This window comes from Protopterus annectens, chromosome 7.part0, assembly GCF_019279795.1.
Source record: "Protopterus annectens isolate FY-2018-M chromosome 7.part0, PAN1.0, whole genome shotgun sequence".
In the NCBI taxonomy this organism is placed as follows: Eukaryota; Metazoa; Chordata; order Ceratodontiformes; family Protopteridae; genus Protopterus; species Protopterus annectens.
In genome coordinates this window covers 1,631,230,292-1,631,251,741 of record NC_056739.1, presented here as the reverse complement: position 1 = coordinate 1,631,251,741, position 21,450 = coordinate 1,631,230,292, and the positions used below count along the sequence as shown (strand labels likewise).

Here is a 21,450-nt window from a genome sequence, read left to right as displayed (position 1 = left end):
ATACACACCTCACTTAGTCAATCATATCAATTAAACAATTAATCAATTACATATGAATATATTGCATTTTAAAGAAATACATACAAAATACATAAAATAAATAATATTTCAGTGTTGTGCATGTTTTATGTTGTCTGTATTCTGTGTCCTTTTGTCTCGTGTAGTGATACTATTAGGGAAAATGTTTTAAGTAACGTAATATGTACGGTTAGAGATATGGGCAGGGGTAAGATTAGGATTACTGTAAGGATTAGCACACATGAATAAAACCATGCAAGGGTGGGAGATAGAGATTTAGATACAGATATTTCTTGTGATCCTCATATTTAGATTTGTAATTGTTTTTCCAAATTAGTGATGCCAGTATTGTGTTAGAAACAAAGCAAAAATCAGGCTTTAGTCTTTGTCATAATGTTGTGTAATGAATTCTGTAAATGAAGTTTTGAATCATTCTGAACTGTAGATAACTATTAAATCAAATTATGACACCATGAAAAAAAACCTGTCAAAATAACTTTTCGCAAATCTCAGAGGTAAGTTTTTTTTTTGGGGGGGGGGGCAAGCAACCCCACCCCATAGTGGAAAAAACCACCACACCCAGAAACTTATGTATACCTACTTTGAGATCACACAACACTGGAGAAGAGAGAAAACTCTACTATTACTGAAAGCTGCTTGGGCAGTATTCCCCCATATGTACTGGCATTCAAACACTTGGCTGTTAATAGGTAAACATGCTCTCTGGAGCTTGGGGTCTGTAGTCATCTATACTTCCCCCAACCCACTTCCCCAAATACAGTTTCTTTACCTTTTCTCCAATGGATTAAGTGAGAAATTCCTAGGTTAAAAGGGTTTATGTCATACTATCGAGTTTTGTAAACTCAAAATTCATGTGATTGAAAACTTGAATGTAAAAACAAAATCTATTTTTTGCAGGTGGGCTTTCCCCCTGCACCCCCCACATACCGCACGCAAATTATATATACTACATTGGGAAAAGGGTAAATTCCCTATTAAAGCATGTCCATGTAGATCGTGGTGCAGTGGGGATCGAGGAATTTGCCCTTTTCACCACTGTAGTATGATCTCAGAGTCGATATATATAATTTGAGAGGGTGTAGTGGGCTTTCCCCCCCTGTAAATCCGATAAAACATATTGCACAAGACATGTCTTCATTAACAATCTGCCATATTATTCACAGAGTTTTACTTGGTAACCTGTGCTCAACAAATGCCCTTTCTCTCCATAGTTGTAAGGATACCAAAGTCAGACCAAGACAGTTTTTACAGTCATAATATAACTCAGTAATTCAAACAGAAACAGTTGCTACAACTTCTTCTTGCTATGGGCACTGAACTAAAATATAGTCCACTTCACACTCATCACAAGCATAAAGTTCTGACAGTCATAAAGTCTTATGCTAACAGAAATAATTTGTTATAGCCCAACTGCTGGATCTGTGAACAACACTTATACATAGCTGACATTTCTCAGCCTTGGCTAAAGACAGGTGATAAGTTGCCTCTCTCCATAAACTTATTTTGCTAGTGCTTGAGCCCCTGTAGGCAACCATAACTGAGAGGCTGAACTTTGTCTTATTGACAAATAGGTTCCTGTCATACATGAAATCTACTTATGTAAGACCAGCAAGAATGGATCAGAATGGTCCACATCTTCTTATCTACCTAACTGAAGATGGCTTAAAGTTAATCATTAGAGAAACATTTACCCCACAGCTAATATTTACTGATGGGGTCTACTAGATACAAATGTCTATTCTGCCAGAAGGAAGAACATTACTATAGCTGATGCTTTCAACAAGAATCGGCACCGTTACACAGAATCACTTACAAAATACCTTAGATCACTATACCTGATTCTCCCACAGGATACAATCCTTAGGTTAATAAGGACACCTTAAGTGGTACTGCATTCTAAAACACACCCTCCACAGATTCTTAATCAACTGTGCACCTACTCTTTTTCAGTGATCTCTGTACCATACCATCCATTTTTTCCATCAAGGGCACCAAGATTCCTGGCTTTTTATATATATTCAGAACCTTTAGGCTAAACACAAGTCTTCCCTATAATATTATTTATCCTGCACTGATTTGAACCTATATTATACATTAGAAAGACTGCAATATAGCTTTAAATTTCTATAGCTTTTAATTTCAGTATCCTCTCCTCACTTCTGGAAGGACACTTCCCACTAGTTACAACACATATTAAATACAGCCATGCCCCTTGGATGAATACAAATTTGAACTATTTCCAGTGCTGCTGTAGTACTTAATTACATCATGTCTCCTAGCTTTACAGGACAGTATTTATTTATTATTTATTTATTTATTGACATTTGTTGACCGGGAAAGTCCACTGGGTCAGTGACCCATTTTCAGTGGAGGCCTGGGGAGAAAAGCTCCATACAATCACATAAATGTTTACATAACATCAGCTTAACTGTGAAAGTCATGAAAGTTTTTACACAATACAAACTGAAGTAGATATACAAGACAAGTACATATTATAGAGGTATACAATACAAGAAAAGAAACACACGTGTTAGATTTTGTAGTAATTCTGTTTGTATATTCTCATAAGTAAGAGTATTGTTTAATCAATTTGGTTTATTCAGCCACAGAAATAAAGAAAGCAAGAGAGATTGGATACAAAGACAGATAGTGTAAATTGAAACTATATTAAGTTAGTAGAAGTATTTGTAGTGTATAGTGGCCAAAACATTTAAGGTGGTTTAATTATATGACTACAAGAACAGACAAGGTTATTGAAATAGTGTTCTTTTAGTGCAAATTTAAATGTTGTTAAAGAGTCTAGTTGAGAAAGAGAGAGAGAGGAAGTGCATTCCAAAGTTTGGCAAGGGCATGTGAATAGAGACATTGTCCAGCTCTTTTGTTGGGTTTAGTTATGGTTAAGAGTTGTTTGTTAGAGGACCTAAGATGCCGAGTAGGAGTGTGTGTTAGTATTATAGTTTAAAGGGATGGGCAGAAGTTTGGATTATTTAGTAGTTTGTGGGTGAGAGTAAGTTGGAAGTAACGTAGGTAATGAGACAACTCAAACCAATTTATGGATTTAATGGCCAGGCAATGATGTGTGCGAGTTGGCATGTTGGAGACAAGGCCATTTTATAGTAGTACAACTGCAGTTTGTTCAGGAGAGATGTGTGTAGGTTAGTGAAAATGGGGCAACCACAGAGGAGGGAGGGTAGAAGTAAACCATTAGGTAGTTTCAACTTACTGGACTTGTCCAAATAGAGTTTATGCCTATAGAGTTTGCCAAGCTTAAAATGGGTCTTTTTTGATTGAGTTGAGTATGTGATACTCAAAGCATAGCTTGTCATCAATTGTGATGCCGAGTAGTTTGTCTGTTTTTACAATTTCAATTTCTGTATTGTTTTGAGAGAATATTTTAAAGTCTAGAGTTAGAGGTTTGGCTGTGAAGAGTAAAAGTTTTGATTTTTTGGGATTAAGTGTGGTTTCCCTGCACTTGAGCTCTAAGACCAGCATTTTTGCATTAAGAGGGTTTTCTGACTGCACTTTTGTGGCAGAAGTGTGCTGTAGCAAACCTACCTGAGCTGGGGGCTGCTGGCTGAAAACCTATTGTGTGTGCTTCTGATTAGTCTGTAGGTCTTGTTGTTTTAAAACTTGTTTTTCTCATTCTGCATAACCCCAGTGTTTGCACTAGGCTGCTCTCCATGCAGCAGTGGTTATCAGTGTCCTATCATGTTAAACTTTCTTTTAGAATAACTATTTCTGCAACCTTTCCCAGTCCCCCTGATGCTCTAGGAGCATCTGTTGAGTGCTGAGCAGCATCATCATGTTGGATAGTTGCAGTTCACACTGAGTACAACACCAATTCTTCATCCGTACACTATCATCCCAGTTCAGTTAAATCTCCCCACATTTCTCCCTGTTTAAGCCCATAGTAAAAAGTCAGAAACCATGGCTAGGCACTTTCCTGCTGTCTCTGAAGCCAGCCTGGTGGACATTGGCATTCTGAGGCAATGTAGCAATTGTCTCATATACACTGACAACCACTTAATGCTGAAACAAGTAAGCACAGTATGTGAAAGATGATGTTATAGTATGAAAATTGAGACATGACTTTCACATACTGACAAACTGAATGGCAAACAAGTTGTCAGCACACATCATTTCCCTCATTTAATAAGATCACACATAAACCCACATACTCACAAGTAACTTACCAAAACCTCAGAGGCATCCTGTACGCTGCCCTCAGAAACCACGTGCAAACAAAACCAAGTTAACACCAACCACTAGACATAAAAATACACATCACAATCTCTCCTCGAGCAAGCCTGTAAGGCGAAACACCACACATTCAAACATCTTCATCATAGGAGACTCCATAGGGAGACATACAGATGCCCCCCCTTCACCGGGTTAGATAAAATTAGGATTACATTCAGTTGCCTGTTAGGGGCAGGATTTGCCAGATCACACAGTCAGGTCACTCAACCAGAAGTGCCAGTATGACTCAGTCATAGTCCATGTGGGTGTGAATGACCTGAGACATACCTCCCTGGAATATATGAAGAGAGACATGGTGAAACTCTGTGAATATGGGTTGCAGGCTGGTATGAGCCTCTCATTGAGCAGCATTCTACCCTCACCAAGAATGATACGGCATTACAAACAGAAAATGACTGACTTCAAGGGGAGCCAGTATTTTCAGCCTGGGACAACATGATTGACAGATCATGCTGTTTTGCCAGAGATGGTCTACACCTGTCACCACTAGGCTTTCAAATACTGGCCAAGACATTAGCCATCCCCCCAGTTCCTTTTTTAAACAGTGCCAAATCAACAGACCTACCAATGTAACAAATACTTCTAATACCAGGCTGAAGGTACTGCTGCTCAATTATTGGAGTCTTAACAAGAAACTGCACTCCCTGGAAGCTCTCCTTGCCCTGGAGAATGCTGATATCTGTGTACAGTGACATGATTCAAGGTTGCAGAAAGCACCCCAGTAGTGCAAGGTTACAATGCCTATCAGACATGCTGACCACCCTCTAAAAAGAAAAAAATGAAAGGAGGAGGTGTTTTCATTTACATTAAAGCAATCACATCTCTAGATTGGTCAAGCAGGATGACTCACTTGAGCTACTCTGTGTTCTGCTGACCATAGGCTAAATCCCTTACCATATCATCCCAGCCATGAACCATGAAAACCAATTCTCATTCCTGAAATTACTAAAATCAAGTATCATTCAGTCAAACACATTACTCATGGGTGATTTTAACTACCCCTCCATAAATTGGGGAACATATACAACCACTAACATGCAAGCTCATATATTCCTATACTTTGTCAGTACAAATGCTGTGGAACACTTGGTCTGCACTCCAACTAGGGTTCTCAAATATCTTTGATATAGTACTCACAAACATGGAGGAACATTGCAAGCCACCACCCCACCACCCCCAGCATAATGTCTTAATTGGTAAGATCAGATCATAAATCAGTCTCCCTCCGGACACTCCCCATAAAATGCCCCCTACCATTCCTTTGCCTGTTATCACAAAAGAACAGGTCACCATTGCACTCTCTAAAGCTAGAAACATGGCATCAATGGGCCCTGATGGAACTCCAGCATGCTTATTAGCTTGAAACATGACCTAGCAGACCCACTCAGATCTCTATTTAACCATAGCCTAAAGACAGGCTTTGTCCCAGTACACTGAAGGACAGCAACAATCAGACCTTTGCACAATGAGGGACCATTAACTGACCCAGGAAACTACCAACCCATAAGTCTGACTAGCCTCATATGCAAGGCTATGGAAAGGATAATCATGGACCTGATTATCAAAAATATAGGAACTCTCCAGATTCTAGACCCAACCCAGTTCGGCCTCATCGAGGGCAGGTCCTGCCTGCTCAATCTGGTGGACTTCTTTGAGAAGGTCACCAAGACCATGTATGAGGGTAAAACAGTGCATAGCACCTACCTTGGACTGGCCAAGGCATTTGACACAATATCCCACTCAGGCATTATAGATACACACAAACTGGGCATAAACCTCTATGTCACCAGATGGATAGAGAAATGGCTCACAGATAGAATACATGTTAGAGTGGGAAAATCCACATCCAGCAAGAGGCCAGTCACCAGTGGAGCATGGCTAAATGCTAGGCCCCCTCCAGTTTGGACTATACTTCTCAGATGTCAATGCAAATGTAGATGGCCTTTGGCTGACCAAGTTTGCTGATGACTGCAATTTGGGGGCAATCACTGACTCCCCAAATGATTTTTTTTATATCCTACAGAATGGTCTGTCACAGACTAATGATTGGTGTCAGAGCCATTGTCTCAAAATAAATGTGAAGAAATGCATAGTAATAACAATACCATTTGGGAAATCAAATACCCCTGCAAATTACAACATTGATAGCACACACACACCCAACAGTGGACCCAGTGATTAGGGAACTGGGTACTCAAGATAGATAGTAATCTGAACTTTGACCACCATGTGTCCACAGTGGTGAGGAAATCCTTCTGTTTAGCTCAGCTTATAAGTAAAGGCATGGCATCCAAATTTAAAGATATCATAGTACCACTGTACTCATCCCTCATCAGACCAATAATAAAGTACAATGCACCCTTTGACATGTACCTAGCTGGGCACCTGCAGTTGAAGCATCCTCACAGGTTTCTCACCAAAAAATAATACAGGGTATAACCGACATGTCATATGGGGATGTATGACTAAATTCTCTTTCACTGTATTCAGTTTCCTACCAATTGCTGAGGGGTGATCTGTGTCTGACCTACAAGGTAGTCTCACTTAGCTCTGCTCTCATGGAAATATTGCATATTCACAAAACTAACTGCACGAGGGTTACACACTCCAAAGATTTAAAACTGATCTCTGGCAAGAACAGATTATGCTGGAGAGACAGAGACATGTGCCAGAGATTTCCCTTCTTCTGGATTAGGCTTCTTATTCATGTGAAGCAAAGCCCTTACCTGACCATCTTCAAGCACAGTTGAGATTGATGGATGGGAAATCATAAATTCACTCATGGGGTGGCACCCAGTCTGTAAAAAAATAGTCAAAACCCTGCTTGCTGACCCTTGTTATCTTTCCCCCGAGTAAAACTGGCTATGCTTGTAAGGGCTCTTGAGACATTAGCCTAGTAAGCTCCTGTGAACCTATGAACCTATGAAAACAAATTCAGGTTAAACAAAAAGCAAGAAACATCTTTAAAATCCTTAACATTTGTGCCACATGGTAGCATTGTAGTTAATCTAGAAACCAGTGCAAACACATTTGACAAACCAGGGCTCCCTTTGTTAATATTAATGTTTTTCTAAAGAATCCCTGTGGGCTCAAGTGGAACATAGACTGATGTGCCTTTTGACTGGAAGCTTCCATTAATTAAACATAATAACCATATTCTCTCTTATTATGTAGAAATAAACATCATAGTCATTCACCATTTCAAAATGACATTATTTAGCTGGAAGCTTACCTAAAAGATGATACCTTTCCCCCAGGAAATGAATAAATGTTGTACAGCAGTAACCAGCTTTGGTCAGCCTGGTGGCTCCAGTTAAGCCATCTCTGCCGTATAGCTCCCCTTTTAAGGTTTAGTCCTGATTCTGTTCTTTACAGGGTCTGCTTGTTCTCTTTATGTCCTTTTGGATTTTCACTGGGTTTAAACATGCTGGTTGGCTGTATACTCTGAAGTGTGCAAATATATTTAATTTATCCTTATTGCCCCTTTGACACGGCAGAAAAGAGTCATTGATGACCAGGTCACTTACCTTGTTAATAGGCAAGTACGTGGACTTGTAACAAAGTTCTTTAAATTCTGTGACATCCTCACTGAAGGTCCACATAAGCATATTATTAACCTATAGCTACCCAGTGGCACCTACCCATATTTTTTGTGAAAGTCATTCACTGTCTTTCCCTTTCAAAGCTGGATAATTATAATCTGCTGTCTTCCCACCCTATCATTAGTCTCCTCCTTCTACTGTGTAAGCTTCTGGAGAATCTGTCACATCACAGCTGACCTCCCACCTAAACACATGCAGTCTCCTAAAGTTAAATAACATGACGTCAGAAAGAGTCACAATACATTGAGGTGCACTGTTCTGATATGGACAATGATCATCTTATCTGGATAATTTTCATTGACTTTACAAGATTTCACTACTAGCCTACAGCATTACTAATGCCAAGAGTTTACTCATTATAAACTTACTTCCTCAGTATTAAATTGGATGAGCATTAAACCGAGTAACCAGCTCTGTAGCATCAAGGGATAAAGGCTTGACTATGTCTCAGGTGTCCTTAGTTCACTTGGTGGTTTGTGTGCCTGTAGGAACTTGCTGGAAAGCATGGGAATGAGTGATGAATGTTGGCATGATCATTGGGGGTTGAGGGGAGGAACCACCTAGGGGAATTATCAGTTGGCCAAATTTGTGTTACCATAGTGCATTCTCATACAGCAAGGGAAAACTAACTTGCGGAGGCACAATTTCCCTTTGGAGGTAGTGAATGTGGGTCTAACAAGCTGCCAGTGAAGAGAGGGTGCTCCCATAAGGAGATGGTAGGCTGGTAGCTGTCACCTAGGACCAGCAAGCTGGCCTGCTCCATACTGTCTGACTCTCATCAGGGAATGGAAGGCTGATGGAAGTTCCTAGGCAGGAAGGAAGTAACGGGTCTTAGTGCTCTCACTTAGCTACAGAATATCAAACTCCCATTCCACCAGAAAGAATGGACAAATTGGGTGACTATAGAGGAGTCACTGGACAAGGACCTGGAGGGAGCACAAAAATAGCATTTATGTGACTAAACATTCCTTCAAAGTCCACGTAACAGCTCCCTTATTCACTCACAGCAGATTACACAGATGTTCCTCAGAGATCTGTCCTGAGTCAGCTGCTTTTCACTAATTTTATACATATCTTTAGCACTACCCTTCCCAGCATAACTGCCTATTTTTACACTGATGAGTTAGCAATGTGGATCTCTAATGTATCACCAGAAAACATCAGCTCATTTCTTACTGGCTACTTTAACATGGTCCACATTTGGTTCTGTTCCATGGAACGTTGCCTTAATATTAAATAAAATAAAGCCATGATGTTGAGAACTGACACGCAACTTTCTTACATACCTGAGATTGGTTGTAACCTCCCCTCTAGGAGACTGTCTGTACTCAGTCTATTATTTGTAACATCTTTGTTTCTGTCTTGATTGTCAGTTTACCTTTGAAACCCATAGTGATACTATGGCTGCCAAACTTAAGGTGATGTTAGCGACAGCCACAGAATTGCACATTTGGTATCTCACAAAGCCAGAAACATCACTGGGAAGGGAGTATTTATGTCTGTCATAGAATATGGCATTCCATTGGTTACCGCTTGTGCTTATCCTGACTGCAGCGTACAGCACCCTTCAAGTCATCTTAAATAAGGTCCACAAGTTTATGGTGCAATCTCCCTACTCGGCACACCATTGAAGTACACTTTCTAGAGCTAAAATCCTATCCACAGCACACAGAAGTAATAGTGCCTCCTCATCTCCTTTTATATACAAAGTTCTGTTCCTTAAAATACTGTCCCATTATGGGATCCATTCTGTAGAACAACATCTCACTTTGTATCATAAGCTTATGTACCTCCAGTCCTTTTACCTCACTAGCCTATAATCCTACAATAAATGCATCACCAATGTCTTTTGTTACTGGGCTTAAATTTTGTGGATCTCTCTGTTCTTGACAGTAGAAATCTAACCTAGTATATATTTTTTAAGTTTATATCAAGTCTGACCATCCATCATTCTACCCAGTACAGGGAGAGCATTTGAGAGGGCTAATCAGCTTAGTTTCTGCTACTCCTTTCTCTCTTTCCTTTCTTTCCAAAAAAAAAAAAAAAAATATCTGCTTTTACTGTATTTGTGTTTTTTCCTACTTTATTTTGCTTTTGCATTATCTTAAAAGTACTCAATTGTATTTATTACTGCTTGGTGTAACTCATTGTAAGCCTTTTAGTTTAAGCACCTGGGCTTCAGACCAGTTTTACATTAACAAGGTTTGTGGTCTGCACTGTGGTGGCAGGACAGGTAGCTTACATCCTTCTAAGTTGGGAACTGCTGATTGAGGGCTCAGTGTCTGTTATTCTAAAAGTGTATTAATTCTGGTTTAAGCACTTGGGCTTGAGGCCAGTTATTTTACATTAAGAGGGTTCGTGTTCTGCACTCTTGTGGGAGGAGAGGCTGGACTCTGTCCTTCTGAGCTGGGAATTTCTGGTTAAAGCTTATAGTGCCTGCATATTTGAACTACTTCTTACTGAAATTGGTACACCTTGTTTGGTGTAGCATAGACTAGATCCAGGCCTGCTAAATCTAGCTTTGTTTGTATAACTTGAGCACTAATCCAGGCATTCTTTAAAGTATTCAGTTGTATTTATTACTGCTGGTAGTAACTTGATTAAAGTGTAGCTATCATTTCTAAGTCTTTTGGATTAAGGACTTGGGCTTCAGACCAGTTGTTTTACATTAGAAAGGTTTGTGGCCTGCACTGTGGTGGCAGGACAGGTAGCTTACATCCTTCTAAGTTGGGAACTGCTGATTGAGAGCTCAGTGTCTGTTATTCTAAAAGTGTATTAGTTCTGGTTTAAGCACTTGGGCTTCAGGCCAGTTATTTTACGTTAAGAAGGATTGCGGTCTGCATTCTTGTGGGAGGAGAGGCTGGACTCTGCCCTTCTGAGCAGGGAATTTCTGGTTAAAGGCTTATAGTGCCTGCATATTCTAACTGTTTCTTACTAAAATTGGTACACCTTGTTTGCTGTAGCATAGACTAGATCCAGGCTTGCTGAATCTAGCTTTATTTGTATGCTTATTGTTTGTTTATTTCCCTGAAACGCTAATTCCACCTAAAACGCAGCCTTTTAGCACTTCTGTGGATCCCTAGTGATATCTGCATTGCTTACTGTACTTATTTCTTTGTTTCACTTGAAAGAAAGTTACTGTTTGTCATTTTTGCATTTAATTTACCTGTAACACATTGCATTTAAGTTACCTGGCACTTGCTCACTAAAGCAATTATATAAGTTATCTCTAAAAAATTAAAAGCACTACACCCTCACAAACTCCCCTTGAGTACCTTGTTCCCCATTGGCCCTTTTTTCAATTATAAAGGAATTCCCAATACTATTCTAGCATGTCCAAAGGTCAGTTGTCAATCTCCTCTCCAGTCCAGCTGGTGAATTTGGGAATCTTGAGGCAATGTTACAACTGCCTCATGTACACAGACAACCCTCTCCTCCTCCCAACAAATTCCAACACATGTGAGAGATGCAACCATATAGCCAAACTGGAGGCTAAGCTCTCTCAACTCAGTACTGGCGTAACTAGTCAGGAGGAGAAGGAAACCACACTCACTACAATTCCAGTCTCACATAGATCTACCATGACAACAAACCAAACACATAAACACACAAAAACATACTCGGATGCTCTAAATAAAAATCTGCCTAAGCAGCAGAGACCTCCAAAGCAGACACCCAAGCAACCGCTACCCCAAAACAAAACACATGCAACACATAGCTCACAAAGCCAGTGTGCCGAACAGTCACAGCCCTTAAGGCTAAACAACACACCTGATACACTTGTAATAGGTGACTCTATCGTCAGGCACACTGACGTACCACTCACCAGGCTGAACAACGAGAAGGTCACGGTGAGCTGCCTGTCGGGCGCTAGGATCCGTCACATAACACAAGCACTCAGGTCACTCCAAGGCAAGTACAAATATGACTCAGTCATTGTCCATGCTGGTGTGAATGACCTGAGACGTACCTCCCTGGACTACATGAAAAGAGATATAGAGGAGCTCTCTGAGCATGTAGCCCAGGCCGGTATGACCCTGACCTTGAGTAGCATCTTACCCTCACCAAGAATGATGCCACAATATAAAGACAAGATGATCAATTTCAACAATTGGCTTAAGTGTTGGTGTCATTCAAAGGGGATCCAATGCCTGTCAGCCTGGGATGACATGCTCGACAAGCCACGATGCTTCGCTAGGGACGGCTTGCACCTGTCACCCCTGGGCTTTCGGATATTGGCAAAGGCTCTTGCTACCCCCATAGTGCCTTTTTTAGGCAAGGCTCAAAAGACAAACCCACCTCCATAGGTATCACAAGGGATAAGAAACTAAGAGTAATGCTACTCAACGCCAGAAGTCTAAACCTCAAGATGCACGCACTCGAAACTATCCTTAGCATGGAGAACATCGATATCTGTGCAGTAACAGAAACCTGGTTCAAGGCTCCCGATAGCAACCCAGCACTACCAGGTTATACCTCATACCATGCTTTTCGGCCCCAAAACTTGGACCGAACCACAAAAGGAGGAGGAGTATCAATATTCGTCAAAGATACCCACACCTCCAGGTTGGTGGCACAGCACGAAGCATCAGAGACTATCCATGTGCAACTAAGTGTGGGTAAAACTGCCTTCCAGTTTATAGCCTGCTACAGACCACCCTCCCAAACACAGGAACCCCACTCAGCCTTCCTGAGAATACTGGAAAATATGAAGGTCTCTCCAAACACCATTATATTGGGCGACTTCAACTACCCAAACATGGACTGGGAGCATTACTCTAGCTCCAACACCCTAGCCCAAAGGTTCCTAGAATTTATAAACTCAAATGCTATGGAACAACTTGTTACCACTCCCACAAGAGGGGAAAACATACTGGACCTGATCATCACCAACATGGGGACACTATGCTCCAGACCAGAAGTGTATCCCTCACTGGTAAGATCAGACCATAAACTAATCTCACTGGATATTCACATCCCGACCCCACCCCCTGCCCAGAAAACCACAGTGAAAAACTTATCTAAAGCAAATTTCACACGCCTCAAAACCGAGGCGAAATCCTTCAAAGCCCCCGGGCCTGTGGAAAATACGGCCCAGACCGCAGAATCCTTTATAAACGCATTCTATGAACACCTTCAGGAATGCATGGATCATGCAATCCCAAATAAAACCAAGACCCAATCCTCCAAAGGCAGACATCCTGTCTGGTGGACCCCAGCCATAAACAAACTATACAATAGAAGGAGGAAGCTTCTACATGATAGAGCAAAATCCCAGAAAGGGAAGGCATCTCTGATCAGTATTAGCAAAAAACTACGGGCACTCATAAAATCGTCTAAGGCCAGCTTCGAGAGAAAAATTGCACAGGACACTAAGGATAATCACAAGGCTTTCTTTAGTTATGTTAGGAACCTGGGTGGGAATTCCCAGATATGCTCATAATTAGTCCAAAATGACAAAAAATACACTGAGCCCACAGACATTGCCAACATCCTAGCTGACAGGTTCAGTGCAAACTTCTCCCCCCCATCCCCACCAAAAGGGCAAATATCTATCCCAACAGAGTGCTGCCCCCCTGACATCTCAGATGCTCAGGTAAGAGCCGCCCTCTCCAAAGCAAAAACACAGCATCAATGGGACCAGATGGTGTCCTGGGCTGCGTCCTACATGAACTCCAAGAAGAGCTAAACCCAAACATAAAACTACTGTTCAATCTTAGCCTTACTACAGGATATGTACCCAAAGAGTGGCATACAGCAACAGTGGTCCCTCTCCACAAAGGTGGTGCCTCAACGGATCCTGGAAACTATCGCCCCATAAGCCTGACTAGCTTGGTCTGCAAAGCTATGGAAAGGATCATCATGGACCTCATAAATAAAGATATTGGGGACCTACAGACACTGGATCCTACCCAGTTTGGCTTTGTTAAGGGCAGATCCTGCCTCTTAAACCTGGTCGATTTCTTTGAAACAGTCACCAAGGCCATTGACGAGGGGAAGGTGGTCCACACAGCCTACCTGGACCTCGCAAAAGCCTTCGATACAATACCACACTCGGGCATTATAGATAAGCTCACCAGCTTAAATATAAACCCCTATGTCACTAGATGGGTTGCAAACTGGCTCAAGGACAGAACCCACATTGTTAGAATTGCTGGAGCCATGTCAGACTCCAAACCAGTTACAAGTGGCGTCCCACAAGGCTCAGTCCTGGGACCTCTCTTGTTCGGTATATATTTCTCGGTACAGGCCAACACGGAAGGACTGTGGCTGACCAAGTTCACAGATGACTGCAAACTGGGCGCCATAATCAACTCTCCAGCCGACACAAGCATCTTCCAAAAGGGCCTCATAGAAACAGACAACTGGTGCTAGAGCCATGGCCTCAAGCTAAACGCCAAAAAGTGTATAGTCATCCCCTTTGGCAAAAACAAAGTGCCCACAAATTACCACATAGGTGGTAATCCATTAAGTACAGAAGAAGTCATTAGGGACCCAAGTTGATAGCAATCTCTCATTTGACAACCACGTGGCCAAAGTGGTTAGAAAAACGTTTTATATAGCCCACCTAATCATGAAGGTATTCACATCTAGATCAGGAGAGGTCATTGTGCCTCTTTACTCATCCCTCATCAGGCCCATAATTGAGTACAATGCCCCTTTTGGGATGTACCTTACCAGACACCTGCAGCAACTGGAAATACCCCAAAAGTACCTCACCAAGAGGATCAAAGGGCTCAAACAGATGCCATATGCTGCCCATTAAAGAAACTCCAGCTCTACTCAGTGACATACCGCCTGCTCAGAGGCGATCTGTGCCTGACGTATAAAGCCATGTCCAACCCGGAATTAATGGACATGCTGCACCTCAGAAAATCCAAATCCCATCGAGCTACGCGCTCGAGAGACTTGAACCTCAGCACTGAAATAAATAGGACATGCTGGAGGGACAGATTCATAACCCAGAGGCTCCCTTCACTCTGGAATAAAATCCCAGTCCAGGTTAGGCAGAGTCCCACATTGACTCTCTTCAAGAGGAATCTTGATGAGTGGATGGGAGATCGTAGGTTTACCCCGGCTATCACTTCTGTGTCACTGTTAGACAGAGGCACAGTATACTAACCTCAAAAAAAGGCATAGCAAAATTAATTTAAAATGGGTGGCGAAAGTCAAACACACTCTGGCTAGGCTTATAAATGCCCTAGGACAGATAGCCTAGTATGAACCTATGAACCTATAATATGGAAAAGGAAGGTTTCTTCCATTAGGTCTGTTGGTCAAACTCTGTATTAGCCACTGCTATTGAATTGCATTTTGGTATGTTGATAATACAGTTTGTCAACCATTGTTACTGATATGCTCAGCAAGGAAAACAAAATAGATGTTCACTTTGTTTCAATTAAAAAAGCAATATGTTATGATACTCTCCATCTGAACAGAGATCTGCATACAGTGCGGAATGGGAAATTTCCCTTTTTCTTGCTGTAATTTGATCTCGGAGTTGGTATATTTAAGTAGCGGGGGTGTGGGGGGTGCAGGGGGGCTTGCCACCCTGCAGAAACATTGAAAAAATTGTTATGCTGGATTTATTTCATATTCTAGTATTCAGGTATTCAAAATATACGTAGAAGAGTTATATCTACACAATGCATTACATTAATACCAATAATTGTACCGCCTTAATTTCACAATTAAATTTCAATTATTACCCAACTGTTCTGTTCTCCTTCTCCCTTTCCATTATTTTTATACTTCTTTCTAAAAACACAAAAACAAAAATCCTAATATTTTTCATGTGTGTGTGTGTGTGTGTGTGTGTGTGTGTGTGTGTGTGTGTGTGTGTGTGTGTGTGTGTGTGTGTGTGTGTGTTACTGAGATGTTTATTCATGCTATACTTCCGTATTTGTTCATAGGTTGAATATGATATCATAAGGAAGGACTGGCAGGACATAATGCATTGCTCAGTGTCAAATTAATAGTTACACAGTTACATATTCTGTGTCCAAGATTAAGCAAGGCTTATGACCATGAAAAGAATTACAAAATGCACGTTGGTGACAGAATCATAACTCACCATCATAACCAGATAGCATCTAAGACCATATGAACAAGTACTCACATTAGAAAGGATCTGTCCCATTTGTCAGTCAGTGACTTTCCAAGCAAGTGTTTGGAGGTGATGCCTAATTCTGATAAAAGACATCAAAAAGTGTGTTGCATGGTTCAGTGTCAGACTGAATCCTGCTTCGGTTAGGATGCAGTGAGAGATGACAGCAGTGTATGACCACTCATCTGTTATGCACAACGTGTATTCAGACAAGGGTGACTGTGCACAGCTTATAGGGAGCAGTACGATCTCGTTCACTTCCACCTCGTAGTTGTTAATGACGTCTTCGATAGTCTCATTTGCATCACAGCTTCTTTTACCTTCTTGTCGTACTTCAAAGGAACACATTGTTTGTTCTTGTGAAAGTCGCTGCAAAAGGTTCTTTCTCGCCTCTAACTTTGTAGTATAATACAGAAATATAATGCAGAAATAATTTTGTAGTAAATGATATTGAGTTCATGGTAGTATGTGAAAGGGCAGCTCTTCATTCATTATTAGCATAAACAGTCACTCCAAGTATTCTGTGCTTAAGAGCAGATCTGTGCAACACCTCACAAAATTCTTGAATTAAAAGTCAGTCTAAATAAATACATTTCTACATGTCAATTAAGAGTCAATAGTAGGAAAGCAAACTCCAGATAAAAAGTGCTGACGTTTGGCTAGTAAAGCAGTCATAATAATATTATTTTTGTTCATAGTTCAGTAAAACTAAATCATTTACAATTGCAACCATTTCTTGCTGATGGTATAATACTGTATTTAACTGACTTATTACAGAGCAGTTTCAGATGAAAACGGTAAGTGCGACTGGTTTGGACTCATTCATATTGCAGTTCATACTGATGTATGTCTTATTACTGCTGTATGTTGCATATATTATTACCAAAAATCAAAGTTTCAGTTTACTAAGCCAGTGTGTGGAATGGACAGCTTCAATGTTCCTTTCCTGAAAGCATGTCTCGGTCTGTGTATACATAGTCATATATATTTATGTCATTCTCTTACAGGTGCTAAACTGGGACCAAAGCTGGCAGGAGCACCAACAGGTGGCCAGGCACCTGCAGAGGGTGAGAGCATGTTCTCTAAGATCCTTCCCGGTGCTGCAGCAGAACAAGCTGGCAAAATAACAGATGGTAAGAATCAGCAGACATTACCCAATGAAACAGTCCTGTTACGTAGAAGGATACCACCACATAATGACAAAAAGTGATACAATTCTGATTAAAGTTGGTATAGATAAGCATAGTACTCATATTATAACAGATGGCAAGAATCAGCAAGCAGTATCCAGCAAAATGGTCCTGTTCCTCAGGAGGAAGGTGCCACAAAAAGTGATAACAAGCAGACGAATGCTGGTGTAGAAAAGTGTGGCACTTGTGTTATAATAGGTGGTAAGAATCAAAGGGTAGTACCCAGTGAAGTGGTCATGTTCTTCAGTAGGACAGTGCCACATCATAACAAAAAGTGAAATGATGTAATTGGTAACAGACTGCCAGATACTGGTGTTGATAAGCATTGTACTTGTTTTTCAGAATGTTGCTTTTGACATAGCAAAACTCTTCATCATGCTGTTTGAACTATATGACCACTGTCAAACTCTTCTTCCTTTTTAACTTCAAATAGAGTCCAATGAGAGCTATGTGCAAAGTTCTAAAGAACAAGGTTACTATGAAAATATTATATAGTTCAGCAGGTGAGGCATTTTCTGCAGAGTAGCACCTTGCTTTTTAAATTTGTGTACAATGAAAAACAAAGATTACAGGTACTGACCTCTGAAGTCCTTGCTTCTGTAAATTTAGTTTAAAGCAGTTCAGTGGAGCCAGTAATGACATCACAAGTGTAACACATGTTTTGTCACATGAACAAAGAAAAGCTTTTCGGTACTCATGGGTCATTGAAACTGAAGTAATAAAACCCATCAACAGAATACTTTTTTCACAGTTTATACAAATCAATTCCAGATTTCTAGGTTTCTTTCTGAAGACATCATGCACATATATATTTTTAAATATATAATGAAAGTTCCTATAACTGACTTAAAATGCTTCTAAGGCTATTACACCTCAAGGTTAGATGAAATTGAATTATTTTAAAAAGGCGTACATTTTGCTGAAGGTTAACATTTCCTAAAGTATTAACTACTTAAGGAAGAGTCCATGGTGAAACAAAAGACAGTACATTGACTTCCTAAGCTTGGATATTACTTGGTCATAACTTACCACTGTCAGTCCTTAATTCTTAGTAAATAGTAAACATAGACTACCATCTCAGTTTCAGACTTCTTAAGGTACATGTTCACATTTTTGTAAGCTTCAGTTCCCATTGCTAATTACGTTTTCTGCTCTTATTTATCTTTTACGTAAGATATAAGCAGTAATGATTGTTTCTATATTCCACATATTCTTTAATAATGAACTAAAGGGTTTCCATCTATGGTGTGTGTGTGTGTGTGTGTGTGTGTGTGTGTATATATATATATATATATATATATACACTTGTATGTATATGTGTGTGCATACACTTGTATGTGTGCACAAACGCATACACATATAAATGTGAGTAACAATCCCTGCTCTAATCACAAATTAATACATATAAAATTTAGAGTACTAATGCAATATTAGGACAAGAATGAGTGCATGCTGTGTAGAGCACAGTGTTTCTTTGAATTTGTATGCTGCATGAGCATTTCTAACTAAATGATACATCTTCATAGGCTTCTTATTTGCAACAACCAGTGAGTTTTTAACAGTGTTTATATATGACAGTCACATTTATTTATTAAGGTAAACCAAAAATGTTGTTGTTGATGTTTTAATGGCTAGGCAAATCTTATTTTCAATTTTAAGAAGAAAGTGACAGATGTTTGAAGAAGGGCCCTATTCATAAGTTTGCCTGTTCAAGCTTTCTTCTACTATTAGGCCTGTTCCTAAAGCAGGCTGTCTACTTTTCATTTGTTTTGTTGTTGTTTTTTTTTTGTTTTTTTTTTTTTTGTTGATATATGTTCTCTTAATAGATGTCTGGATTCACTTCAAGAACTTTGTGTTGTTCCATGCTTAAGGTGAATTCCTTGACATCCATTTCTTGAATATATAACAATGCAGTTATGATCAGAAATCTAGTCTGATTCGTCTCTATAATATATGTTTTTAAACAATTATGTAGCATATCACTTAAAAATGTAGGACATTTTGTGGAAACACAAAGTTTAAATCTGAAATGCATAAAATGTAAAGCATTATATGTCTTTAAGATGAGATGTAGATGGATTTATGATGAAAGCACAAATTTCTTTGGAATAAATTGTGCAGAGGTATATAGTTAGACACGGGATGCTCTGTCAGTAGGAATGAATACAAGTGTGCCTCTAACTCATTGTTAATCTTCTTCTTCTTCTTTCGGCTTTTCCCGGTTAGGGGTCACCACAGCAGATCATCTGTCCGCTCATGATTGGCAGTGGAGTTTTATGGTGTTGAGTTGCCAACCCGGTGCCCAACCTTCCACAGAAGGCACACACTCACACCCAGGGCCAATTTAGAGTGTCCAATCCACCTACTGCATGTCTTTGGGATGTGGCAGGAAACCGGAGCACCCAGAGGAAACCCACGCGACCACAGGAAGGACATACAGACTCTTCCCAGAAGGCACCCCAGCTGAGAATCAAACTGGAGAACCTCTTGCTGTGAGGCAGCAACGCTAACCACTGCACCACCATGGCCGCCCTGCCTCTAACCCATTGTTAATACTTTGATGTAATTCATTCTGCTTCTCCTTTATAATCTGTTTTATACATTTCCTTTAATTTATAGTTTCATAGTTTCATAGTTTAGTACTAGGCTATCTGCCCTGGGGCATTTGTAAGCCTAGCCATAGTGATGTGGCTTTCACCACCCCATGAAATGGTACAAAAATGCACAGAATAGATTTAGAATACTGTGCCTCTGACTAGTAGTGACACAGTGAAGGTCCCCTTATATAAAAGAATTAGTTTACTGTGCCCCTGTCTAGTAGTGACACAGATGTGACCCCTGGGGTAAACTTACAATCTCCCATCCACTCATCAAGATTTCTCTTGAAGAGAGTCAGTGAGGGGCTCTGCCTAACATGAACTGGGATCTTGTTCCAGAGCATGGGAAGCCTCTGGGTTATGAATCTATCCCTCCAGCATGTCCTATTCATACTTGTGCCGAGGTTTAAGTCTTTAGCTGTTGTGATTCTGATGGATTTGGATTATTTGAGGTGGAGCATGTCCATCAGTTCCTGATTGGACATGGCCTTGTACGTCAGGCAGAGATCACCTCTGAGCAGGCGGTATGCTACTGAATAGAGTTGGAGTTTCTTTAGTCTGGCAGAATAAGACATATATTGGAGACCCTTGATCCTCTTGGTGAAGTACTTTTGTGGTCTCTCCAGCTGTTGCAAATGCCGGGTGAGGTACATACCAAATGGGGCATTGTATTCAATCATGAGTCTGATGAGGGAGGAGTATAGGGGTACAATGACATCCTTGGATCTGGATGTGAATCCCTTCATGATAAGGTGTGCAAGGTAGAATGTTTTTCTAACCACTTTGGCAACATGGGTGTCAAATGAGAGGTCGCTGTCGATTTGGATCCCTAGGTCTCTGATTACTTTTTCCATGCTCAGTGGGTTGCTGTCTATGTGATAATTTGTGGGTACTTTGTTTTTCCCAAAGGGGATGACTATACATTTTTTGGCATTTAGTTTAAGGCCATGACTCCAGCACCAGTTGTCCGTTTCTGTGAGGCCTTTTTGTAGGATGTATGTGTCCGCTGGTGTATCGACTATGGCGCCTAGTTTGCAGTCATCTGCAAACTTTGTCAGCCACAACCCTCCCATGTTTGCTTTAACATCTGAGAAATAAATGCCGAACAAGAGGGGTCCCAGGACAGATCCCTGTGGGACACCACTTGTGACTGGCTTTGAGCCAGACATTGCTCCAGCAATTTTAACTTTATGAGTTCTGTCCTTTAGCCAGTTTGCAACCAATCTAGTGACATAAGGGTTTACGTTTAAGCTGTTGAGCTTATCTATGATGCCTGAGTGGGGTATTGTGTCGAAGGCCTTAGCCAAGTCCAGGTAGGCTGTATGGACTGCTTTTCCCTCATCAATGGCTCTAGTGACTGTTTCGAAAAAGTCAACCAGGTTCAAAAGGCAGGATCTGCCCTTTACAAAGCCGAACTGGGTGGGGTCAAGTGTCTGTAGGCCCCCAATGTCTCTGTTTATGAGTTCCATAATGATTTTTTCCATAGCTTTGCAGACCAGGCTGGTTAAGCTTATGGGGCAGTAATTACCAGGGTCTGTAGAGGTACCCCCTTTGTGGAGTGGGACCACTGTTGCTGTACGCCAGTGCTCAGGTTCATATCCTGTAGTAAGGCTAAGGCTAAATAGCATTTTTATGTGCGGGTTTAGCTCCTCTTG

The 21,450-nt window shown here is 40.7% G+C and overlaps 1 protein-coding gene across 1 annotated transcript in view; it reads left to right on the top strand.

Moving 5' to 3' along the window:
• BSN (bassoon presynaptic cytomatrix protein) overlaps positions 1 to 21,450 on the top strand; it is a 2,988,702-nt gene that overhangs the window by 2,541,406 nt on the left and 425,846 nt on the right. Inside the window, exon 11 of the mRNA XM_044076415.1 lies at positions 17,016 to 17,141. Within this exon, the coding sequence (XP_043932350.1) occupies positions 17,016 to 17,141 (126 nt within the window). The remainder of the gene's footprint in view (positions 1 to 17,015; positions 17,142 to 21,450) is intronic.